This window comes from Salvia splendens, chromosome 5 (assembly GCF_004379255.2).
Source record: "Salvia splendens isolate huo1 chromosome 5, SspV2, whole genome shotgun sequence".
NCBI lineage: Eukaryota > Viridiplantae > Streptophyta > Magnoliopsida > Lamiales > Lamiaceae > Salvia > Salvia splendens.
Genome location: NC_056036.1, coordinates 24,485,515 through 24,497,687, shown reverse-complemented (window position 1 = coordinate 24,497,687; position 12,173 = coordinate 24,485,515). Strand labels below are relative to the sequence as shown.

General features: G+C 37.3%; 1 protein-coding gene across 1 annotated transcript; it reads right to left on the bottom strand.

Annotated features, from left to right (window-relative positions):
- Positions 1-10,386: 10,386 nt before the first annotated feature.
- Positions 10,387-11,535, bottom strand: LOC121803998 (zinc finger CCCH domain-containing protein 18-like). The gene has a single exon (XM_042203558.1). It carries the CDS (start codon positions 11,533-11,535, stop codon positions 10,387-10,389), a length of 1,149 nt encoding a protein of 382 aa, XP_042059492.1.
- Between the last annotated feature and the right edge of the window lie 638 nt (positions 11,536-12,173).

Below are 12,173 nucleotides of genomic sequence, written 5' to 3'. Positions count from 1 at the left end.
TAATATTTCTATTTCAACTTAATAAAGAATCATATTTAACAACTTAATTTCGTCAAAATCGGGTTTAATATCGTTGACTATTAAATATAGACGGAATAGTTAGTGTAGAACCGATTGTGATCCGAGTTGAAATGTTCAGGATGCAAAAGTTCAAAAGATAAAGTCTAGAACCAAAATCATAAAATGTGCATATGTTCATGATCATTTTTGGTCTTTTCTCTTTTATTTAATATTCACACACTAATATAAAAGTTTATTTATCATTTGAGTTTGCTAAAAACTGATAAATACGTACTAATTTTAATTCACTATCTAATAATTATTGACAACAAATTATTTTATTTTGAAATATCTTTACCATTTAGAATTCCAAAAACAACTATGTAAATTATATTCAATTTCTTAATATTATCACTCAATGAAATCATAATAATCATTCGCATCCGGTTATATTGTTACTAAATAATCTTCAAAATTATAAGTTATAAAACAAATACATGTATATATACTTAATTTTTTCGTATTATCATCCAACGAAATAATAATAGTCGTACTCATCCAATTTATAATTCATAAAATTCTTAGTTATAAAAACGATTACATTTATATATACTTAATTTTTGTGTTTTTATTCAATGAAATAATCATAGTCATTCGCATCTAATTATTTTATTATAAAATAATCTATAAAAATTCTGAGTTATAAAAACAACTACATGTATATATACTTCATTTATTAGTGTTATCATCTAACGAAATAATCTTTGTCATTCGCATCTAATTATTTTAATAGTATTAGTAAAATATAAGTTATGTAAACGTATATATTTAACTTCTTAGTGTTATCATTCAATGTAACAATTACAGTCATTCACATTCAACTATTTTATTATTAAATAATCTTTAAAATTATTCGTTATAAAAATGACTACATGTTTATATATACTTAATTTCTTATTTTTATCATCCAACGAAATAATATTAGTCATTCACATCCAATTATTTTTTGTTAAATAATTCTTAAACTTTAAAGTTATAAAAATAATTACTTGTATATATACTTAATTTCTTAGTGTTATCATCTGACGAAATTAATGATTCGCATCCAATTATTCTATTAAATAATCTATAAAATTCTAAGTTATAAAAGGATTACGTGGATATACACTTAACTTGTTAGTGTCGTCATTCAAGGAAATGATCATAGTTTTTCACATTTCATCCAATTATTTTGTTTAAATTATCATTGAAATTTTTAGTTGTATAGACGACTGGATGTATATAATTAATTTTCTAATATGATCATTCAGTAAAATAATATTCACCTTCTTTTTAGTCTTTACTATTTTATTATTTATTTATTTTATTTAAAATTGACATATAGTAATGTAATAGCCAAAGCTACGTTGGAGCTTAGTCCTTTTAAACTTTTACTTTTTTTTCTTAAATTTGTACTATATGACATTAATTTAAAATTGTAAAGTATTTCTTTTTGTTTTCATCATTTTACTGTTATGCACAAAAAATTACTATAAATATAAAAGTTTTAAGATACGTAATCTTATAATTTTGAATTCAACGATAATTTAGTGCTAAATATTAGTAGTAGTATATTTGTTTGTTAAAACATATGCATAAGCAACAATCTTGGCTACCATTAAATTATCTTAGTTTATAAAATTTCCAAATATAAATGACACCTTTTTTATAGTATTCGTCTTCCACATTTTCATATTTTCCATATTTTATAAAAAGGGTAAGTTGGTAAGAAAATAATATTTAATAAGAAAATCGGTTTAAATTAAAACCGATTTAAAATATAAGCTCAAATTGTATATACAATAGTTGTTAATTTATCTTTACTCTTTTAATTTTGATATTTTAAAAGAGAGAGAGAAAGGTGATGATGAAAGTAATAGGAGAGAGTGAAATACTTTCTTAGCTAGCTGTATAATCACGGTCGTAATGGGTAGTGACTTGTAGAACTATAGACCAAAATATAATCATTAGATCAGATTTTAGATGGGTTAGATTAGAAATGAGACATCAAATTTCCGTAGTTCATTCCTAACTCGAATTACTTAGTCAATGTAGTTAATTATGGTATGAACGAAGTTAGGTTACATAGTAAATGGGATTTCATTCCCATTTTCACCATTTTTGTTTTTCGCTCTATTTCTCTTTCACTCTCAATCTAATTCTGCGATTTCTTCTTAGCGAAAGAAACCTAGGGATAAGGGTTTAATCCAACTACAAAATGGAGACGCAGAAACCACAAATTGGAAAGGTAGGTGAATCGATTGATTTAATTTTCTTTTCACCATTCCTCTACAATCTATCTGAATTTTTCTTCATTTGTGGTAGTGTATGAGCGAAAATCTGGAATTAAACCCATGAGTTATAACCAAAGGTTTGGTGTAGTTTCCACTTCATTTTTATTTTTATAGTTTGGTTTAATTTTTGTTTCTCTTAAAACTTTTACTGTTTTGGTTATCAATTATGGAATTCTCTGTGATCTGCAAAAATAAATTTGAATCTTTCGATTGGGTAAATTTGTTTCATCTTAATTTTGTAATATGAATTGATTGCATATATGAAATGATTTTGTAAGAAGATGAATAAAGTATATTATTTGATGAATATATTTGTTTTGAAATTTTCAAAGTATATTCATAGGAGTATTAACATAAAATGATTCCATATTTTGGTGAACTTATTACATTATAAGATGAAATAAGTTGTGTATTAGATAAAGTGATTTGGTATGATGTGACTGAATTTCATTTGTGTTGAGGTGTAAATATGGTCTAGATATTTGGTATGTTGTAACTTAATTAATTTTACCAGAATGTATTTGTTGTGAGTTCTATTATTTAATTGGATGAAGTTATGCGTATTAGATTTTTGAAACTAGTTTCAGTTGACATAAAATCATTCTTTATTAGGGTGAATTTATTAAAATATAAGATGAAAAATTTATTTCTAAAATGATATAATTTGGTAGCTTTAACTAAATATTGTGTTTTAACCATAAATGTGATTTAATGATGAAGAGATTAAAGTATACCATGAAGAAATATGATTATGATGTGCAGTAATTTGTTATGATGTAACTGAACATTGTGTTTTACCATTAAAAAACAAACACAAATCAATACACATTAATATTAAGATGTAATATTAGAATCATACTACTAAATATATAAATCGAAACGAACAACGTTGAACGTGCGTCACACAAGAATAATGCTCACACAAGGAGCTCACATAAAGTATGTAGCATATCATTCCTCATTTTAGGAAATACATCATAAAAATATAATCTAATTTGCAGATTTGGGCATACATTACATAAATATAAACGAATTTGCATGGAATAATACGCATGCTAATGTTTTGGGCATACATTACATAAATATAAACGAATTTCCTCCGTCTCGTATTACTGGCACATTTCTTTTCAGGTCGTAAATTTGGAATTAATTTTTTAGTGTAATTAAATTAGTATTTTAAGTGTAATGAGAGATCACTTAATAAAGGAACACTTAATTTAGTATAATTAAATACCGTAATTCTTATTTAAAATAGAAATAGTGTAAGTAGTTTGGGACAAGCCGAAACAAAAAAGTGCAAGTAACACAGGACGAAGGGAGTATTATTTTGCAGAGGAATGATATGCTACATATCTCTCCTTATATGAGCACCACTCTCGTTTAATGACCGTTTACCGTTGTTCGTTTTTATTTATATATTTAGTTTGATTCTAATACGTTGAAAAATATTATTGAAATTTTTAATTTCACAAAATTCATATAAATCACAATTGATTTGCTTGTTTTCTCTAAATTTTAAATAAATTAATAAAATAACAAATCAAGTACTTTCATGAACTTTATAAATTAAAAATTTCAATAACATTTTTTAAAATATTAGAATCAAACTAATTTATTTTTTTTAAAATCTAAACGAACAACAGATCATGGAGTCAAATGAAAGTGATGCTCACATAATGAACTCACAATAACTATATAGCATATTATTACTCTTATTTTGCATATCTCCATAATTCATGGTTTATATGTAACTATTTAATAGTACTCCCTCCATCCTCTGTAGTAGATGCGTTTCATTTTGAGCACTTGTTTTGGAAAAATGATACTCCCTCCATCCCAGCCTAAGCGAGAAGTTTCTATTTTGGCACAAGAATTTAGGTTGTGGTGTTTAGTGAATTAAATTATTAATAGTAAAGTAAGAGAGAGATAGAGTAAAGTAAGAAAGAGAAAGATATTAAAGTAAGAGGCATGATAAAGTAGGAGAGAGGAGTGAGTTTATTGTTGCCAAAAAAGGAAACGTCTCACTTAGGTTAGGACGCACCAAAAAGGAATACGTCTCACTTAAGCTGAGACGGTGGGAGTAATAAATAGTTTAAGTGGAGAAAGAGTAAAGTAAGAGAGAATAATAGATAAGAGTCTTTTCTATATTATTCTTTCTCTTATTTTACTTTTTCTCTATGTTAACTATTTATTATCATTGTAACGCCCCACTTTCGGAACCCTAATTTGCGAAGCATAAAATTTTTGCATTTAATGCTTTTAATGCCGTGAAGTATGTGAATTAAATGATGAGTGAATTAATTGCATGTTTTCTGTGTGACCTAATTGCGTTTTGGAATTTAGATTTGATTTGATTAGTCAAATCCGTTGAGCATATGACGTGCCTGTTGAATAGTCAAAGATGTGGAACATATGACGTGGCCATTGAAAGGTCAAAGTGTTGAGAATATGTGGTGGAAGTGAAAATGGTTGAAATTGTGACGTGGTTGTGTGAATAAACTATGAGGGGTGAAATTTATTGTGGTGAATTATTTCTTCAAGGATGAGTGAGATTAAATAGGAGCATCAGTATTCATTTGGCATTTTCGACCCATGTTATTATTGGAGAAGAAATCCTATTTTTTCTTGGATTTAATTAATTGCTTGGGATATTTATCCAAATTAAATCCAAAGTCCGATTATTCTTTATTCTCTCCATGAGAAAAACGACACCTATGCCTTACACCATGGAGATTTCGAAATTCTCCTATTTATGGGAGGAGGAAATTATTCATCATATATTTTGATCCCTTATTTATTCCCTTCCATGAATAAATATAAACATCCTACCAAATCTTACCATATCTAAGGAGATCTTGCCATCCTATTTAAATTAGGATTTGAATTTAATTCCTTGTGGGAGAATATATATAAAAATCGCCTACTCAATATTTATTGGGAGGATTTATTATTTTTATTCTGCTCCGTATTATTTTATTCTACTCCGTTAAATACCAAATTAAATCATAGGCTAATTAAATAGCCTAGAATTCGAAAATCCTCTTATTTCTCCCCAGATTTCACGCCAATTCCTTTCCCCCATATCTTCTCAAATCTCAAAGTATTTAATTGTGGGATTATATTCTTGATCTCTATAAATACATGAGAAAACCCTAACCCTAACCCCACTAACTACACGCCTACTCCCTCTCCCTCACGCCACTATCCTCTCCCCACTCTCTCCCAATTTTTCTTCTATTTTTCTCCATAAATTCTTCATCTTTTGAGAAGAATTTAAGTTGAAGCCTCAAGAATTATTTTTTTAAATCAAACACCTTCACGGTGGAGGGTTCGTGGGTCCATCATCCCTATATTTCAAAAGGAGATGTATACAGAACGTGGCCACACCCGAAAGTGGTGTGCCTACACAAAGATCAAGAGTAGTATGCGGTCCGGTTCCACACATCCGGACCTCATCATACTCCCTGAAAAGGACCAGAGGTGCGTAGGTGTCGTTCAAGCAAGGATATATCCTACTGGTCAGGATAGAGATCCTAACTAAGCCTAGACCCTAGTTTCAAAGATTCCTCAACCCACTTCTACTGAGCAGTATGGTGGTGGTAAGGGTCGAATCCCACAGAGATGGTGCGTTAAAACTATTGTGGTGATATTCTGGATGGTTTGGTTAGCTACCACGCTTGGGTTGAGTCTCTACCTAGACGGGAAATTAAGATGGTGTCCTATTGACTAGGAAGGGTGAATGGTGGTCGACATGTAGTGGTGTACGTGGAATTATGGTGGATGCGGTGTAACAGAAAATATGCGGAAAGTACTAGGTTTCTATAAAAGGCTAAACAGAAAAGCAGAGAATAAGTGGTAGTTGTGGTGACTAGGCTGGCAGATCTGCAGGGTGTACTAAAGGTGAAGGACAAAAAGCAAAAAGCTTATGAAAAGCAAAGTGGTCCCAAACTTGGATATGAACATCATCTTCTTCAACAAACACAAACTAAAATCAGAAAACAAACCAGATTCAGCACCATAAAAACACAGATTAATGACTCACGAACACAGATCTACAATCAAACATTCCAAATCGAAAATCAAACATCGAAACTGAAATCCCGCCTACTGATCAGCATGGAAGAAAACAGGAAACACATAACTGCACCTTGCATGAAACAAACCTCTATGAAATAAAAGTAAACAGATTATGCTAACTCGAAGAAATAAACTACTAACTGGAAACACACGATTCGATACTCAAAACGACCAGAAACTCTAGATCTAAGCTAACTAGGCAAAAGGAAAAGAGATCGGCGAAATAAACTGAACAGAAAACAACTTCATAGCATAAAACATGTTTGGATCTTCAAACAAAGTACTTCTAGGCGGTGAAATTCAAAAGCAAACAAAGATCCAGCATAAGGAAAAACAAGCAATTTAACTACGAAAGCGAAATAAAAGTGTTTTGCCACGCCGGGCGATGGAACTTCTAACTACGATCTTGCTGACTGGACGAGAACGTCTGGAACTCTGGGAACTTCTTAATCTTCAAGTGACCATGGCAGTGGCGAGGAACGAGACTCTAAACTGGGCTGAAGGACTGAACTACCGTGAGAATTCTACCTAAGAGTGATGATGATGAAAAATAGATCCTTTTCTCTCTCCAAGTGGCTTCCTTTTATAGGGAGGCTTACCCTTGATTTTAGGGTAAAACCTTGCGGTGAGATTACTTCTTTGCCCTTAATTACGGTTGACTAGCCCCAGCTATCCTTCTTCTCCATCTCGAGCCATATTTTTTTGCATGCATCCTGGTCAGTATGTAATCGTTCTGACGCCCTTTTCACCTGAAGTATCTGAAGCTTTGCCTACTGGCTAGAACACTCATCCTACACACTTAAGCAACTGTTTTGCAGATATAATCCAATTATGCACATCATACTGATCAGTAACTAAAGCCTAGAATACGACTTATCAAACTGCTCACACTTACCACATGCTTGTCCTCAAGCGTGAAGAACAAACGAAAAGAAATAAGTTGAATTCTAGCCTGGTTACTCCCCTGACCGACTCAATCCTAAACTAGACCCTAGACTACAACGGAAAGAGAAAACAAAAAACACAAAAACAAGCACAGAAAAGAAAACACATAAACGAACACAGAAAGACCAAACACAAAGATTGGGCTATATTTTCAACCATCCCTCCCCTCGGGATCAGGTGCAATCCGGCCTTAGACAGCCTTGAACTTCCGCCGCCCCCCCTTTCTCTCCCAGTCAGTATATCCGCTCGTCAAGATCGCCCAAACTTTCGGCCAAACACTAGGTTCACTCATTCACTCATACCTCTCCGGGAATGTTAGGACTGTTCTCTCATAGTGCTCAACCACAATTGCTTCGGAATTAGATTTCACGTGCAGCTACTGAAGGGCTTAAAGGCTTGTAACGGGGCTATTGGTTTGTAGTGTTTTGGGTGGATGTTCATAAGGCTCTAAAAAATCTTCTATTTTATTTGATTTGGGGGAACTGTATGCATTTGGGCCTCTGGTTAGTTGCTTTTCTTGGCTGGCACTTCTGGTTTTGATCTCCAACTGGTCAGTAGCTTCTTGTGGCTTCGCCACCCTTATGTCTTCTTCATTTTTTTGTGGCCAAGTTTTTCTGACCATTTTCCTTCATCTTTTCTCTCTTTTTTCTTTCTTTCCCCCCTTTTTTTCTTTGTGGCTTCGCCACCCTTATACCTTCTTCTTCTTTTTAGGACCTGGGATAACTCCCTGGTCGATTTTCTTCCAAACTTCCTTGCCCAGCTGGTTCCTGCCTTCTTATACACCTTTCTGGCCAGTAAGCTCCAATCGTCTCATGCCTTGCACACACAATCCCAGTGGCTAGGGGTGTATATCTGGGTATAAAGAGTTAAGAAAATGGGTTCTAAAGGTGTTTTTTTTTTTTTTTTTTGAGGGGGGGTTTTCTACTGCCTTCAGTGTTGCTACACGCAGTCACTTCACCCTAGGCACCCTGTGGCAGCCACTCTTTTCTTTTCTGAATTAGTGGAAAGTGGTTCCACTTTAGGTTTTTAACTCACATTTAAAGAGGGCTTTTGTGTTTTGGCTCTAAGTGTGGGCTTTTCTTTCATACTTGCATCATCTATCCTGGCTAGGAGGTACTAAGGGGGGTGGTTTCTGTTTTCCAGCATGTCGTATCTCCCTCAATTCCCCTCACCGTCAGCTCAGGACAGTTGAGTTTTAAGCCCAATCAACACACAAAAGAAAAAAAACTAGACCTAACAAGACACTAACACAAGCACAAACACAAACCACACATATACACATACATCATATTGGCCATTGCGTCCCCCCTCCCACTTCACAAGTGTCTGCCCTCAGATAAGGCTGTGAAGTGGAAAAGGTAATGGCCAGTACGGTGGATACACAAACATGACAAACAAAACGACATGCTAAAAACATAAACTTCTCACACTTAGACCATGCAATGGGCTAAGTGTGAGCCAACATGCTTATGAAAACAAAACAAAGAAAAAAAAAACACAACACATGCATCAAAATAGCGAACCCTGACTTCTCACACTTAGACTATTGTGTAGGCTAAGTGTTATGAAAAGGGTTTGCTCACATACTACACGGATTATACTACCTAAAAAAAACAAAACACAATTAAAATACGAAAAACTAAAAACTGAAAATAAAAAGAAAACTAACTGGTCAGGTGGGGTGGTGGTCACTTGTTCCTCCTGCTCCTTCGCGGGGCAGGTTGTGGTGCAGGTGGTTCTTGCGGTTGCTCCTCCTCATTCTCGGACTGTTTTCCTTCAGTCTCGGCCGACTCCTCAGCATCTCCGTCCTCTTGTCTCTCCTCTTCTGTTTGGGGTCCTTGTGATCCGACTTCCTGGCCTCCGTGGCCGCTTGTACCAGCTTCTCGTACTAACTTTTCAGCAGCTAACTCCCTCAAGATTCCTTCCATCACAGTTGCCAAACGGTTCAACTCCGCCCTTGCTTTCCTATTTTCATCGGCTAACTCCGCCACTGCTTTTTCCAACCTCTCCTGCCTCTGCTCCTGCGCTGGTGTTCCCTGGGCTGCCGTCGCTCTCCTGGCTGGTATAGTTCCTTCTCCCATCGCGTAGAAACGTGGTATGCCCTGCCTCATGTAAACGGTGTTTGTTCGGACGAACAATGGTTTATCAAAGAGGCCGGGAGGGTCGACCAATGTCAAGGGGGATAAGTCCTCTCCCTCCGAGATAGCTATGTTGTTCCTAACAAAAACTTCCAATATATGGCAGAGGGAGAGGTTCCTCGCTGGGTGGGTGGCAATTAGATGGCATTGGTAGGCGGTCCAAAAACCCAGATGTAACTTCCTTCCGTGCTTGCGCACCAGAGAAGGTATAACTCCGTCATCGATGTCCTAACAGCGGAGTTCGACTGCCCCAACAAATTGAAGTCCAAGTGAAGCTGGACTAGGCGTAGGATTGGGTTATTGAAATGGATTGAGCGAGAGAGAGTGGATGCAAATTCTCCAGAGACTGGGTCAGTTAACTCCTCCCATGCCTCCTGGGGCTCAAATTCCACATGTCTGTGGGGAATTCCCCGCTCCCTACTTCTCCACTCAGGCCCTATGGCCTCTCCTAAACTACACATTCCCAATCTGACCGTCCACTCAATCAAGCTCATGCTCACCTCTCTTCCGAATACCCTAAAGGTTATGGACTCTTCAACCAGATCCGTAGTGACCTTGAATCTAAAGGTAGTGAAAAACTCATTTGCCAGCCTTATAGGTATACTCGGATCCCCATTTTCCAACAACCAATCAAATCCCAACGCACGCAAATGCAACAAGAGAGTCTCACGGGAATTCAATTCATCAAGTGCTGGGAAAAACAGTACCTTCCCACTCTTAATCTGCTTGTTGTCGTCCTTGTCATCAAACGCATCCTGAAGCTTTTTAGTGCTGAAGTGCTTCATGTCTTCTATTAGCTCGTCAGTGAGCTCCACCTTCCGACGCTGGTACTTCAATCTTTCCACGAGAGGATGCATCAACTCTCGATGGTTGTGTGGGAGCTACTTCTCCCCCTACTCCTCGTCCTCTAGGGAGACGTCGCTTTCTGACCCTGATTCTTCACTCGCAGTATACTCACTGTCACTCGGCTCCTTTCGGCGCGGTGGGGCTCTCTGATCTGACTCTGTGATGGCGATGCCGGTGTTGACCGTGCATTGCTTCTTACTGCTTGGTTTCTTCTTAACAGGGGTTGTCCCCTTCCTTTTCCTCTCCTTGCGGTATCTGTCCTCATCTCCGTCTTCATGTTCCTCCGGTCTCTCCTCTGTTGGTGTTGAAGGCTCCTTCTGGGCAGTAGACTGGTTCTCCAAGCGGATATGGGTACTGTCATCTCCTGGCTCTGGGTGCCCTACTGACTCCGATGTGAGGTCCAGACCCTCAGCCATCGTGTCAGTTTCTTCCCTCTGGTCACTCGGCGTGGGTGAGACCACCTCGGTTGCTGTCGAGGCATCTTTCAAGTTGGTAGCCGACAAGGATTCCTCCCCAGGTTTTGTAGGAGTAGCCCTGTGTTCTTCACTAGAGATTTCCAATGCACTTGCTGCCGTGTTTGCTCCTGCCTTGTTGGATGTCCATTTCCCGAGGCATCTTTGCGATACTCTCTTTGGCTTCAGCCGTTCTTCCTTTGGATCACCTTTAAACACCAATTTTCTTTTAACTGTTTTCGGTTTCAATACTGGTGTTACCACCTGCTCTGGTTCCGCTGGTTGTCCCTCGGTATTCTTCTCCTCGATTTGTGTATCACTCTCCCCTGCTTCTGGCTGGGGAGTCACCGACTTCGGCTCTCCCTCTTCGGTCTGTTTCTCTTCCACCTTGTCTACTGGCTGGTGGGCTAGGCCTTCTGGGTCGTTCCTTGTACCAGCTTCTTCACTCTTTCCTACTGCCTCCGATACGAGGTCCAGACCCTCAGCCATCTTGGAAGTGTCATCTTCCATCCTGGTTATCTCGTTCAAAAGCTCCTCAAACTCCTCATCAGTCATAAGGACTTTTTTTCTGGCCGTTTCGTTCAGATATATCCCATCCCTTTCCATTTCTTTGGGAACGAGTTCTGCTACCGGTGTTCTCTCCGATTCATCTTCTTCCTCCCGGCTCTTCTGCTCCTCGCTTGCCTTCCATTCACCTTCCCCTAGGTCAGAGTCACAACAGGCAGAAAGACGATCAACATCCATTGGTTCGATTTGTTGGCAAGTCGGGGAGGGTTTTGAGGATTCTGATGGTGCGGTCGTCAAGGGAGATTTCTTTTCTGGTGGGATTGTTGAGGATGTTGGAATGAGAGTCGGTGGGTGCACCGTGGGCTGAACATTTGTTTCTGGGGTAGGTACTATCGGGGTTCCTCCGGTCATGCTTGATCCGCCTCCGATTTGTTTAAAACCCGCCAACACAGCCGCCCAATCTTTATTTGGGTCCTGCTGCCTGAGGAACTCCGCCAGTTCGTTCAAGGGAATCATCGCCGGAGCCTGAGGAATCGGCTCTTGTGGTTGCGGTTGTGGGTTTGGCGGCCGCTCTTCAGTCGGCGGTTGTATTTCCGGAATTTCAACTCGGAGGTTTGAAAAGGGTCTCACCGAGGCTTGTTTGTTGGTCGTTTTCTTTAAATCTACTTGTTGGGGAAGTGTGTCTGCGGGTAGAAGGTTTTTTTGCAGCATCCCCCTCTTTTTCTAATTCACCATCTGAGAATTCCTCTATACTGGCTGGTAGTTGAGCCCCTGCGGCTCCAATAAATTCTGATTTCTGACAAAAGTTCATAATTGCTTTTTCTATCTCTTCATCAGTCAACCCTTGGCTACTGATCAGATCATACCATGCAGCA

Coding starts and splice junctions, on each gene's coding strand:
- LOC121803998 (XM_042203558.1), bottom strand. CDS start 11,535: ATGGATGTTGATCGTCTTTCTGCCTGTTGTGACTCTGACCTAGGGGAA.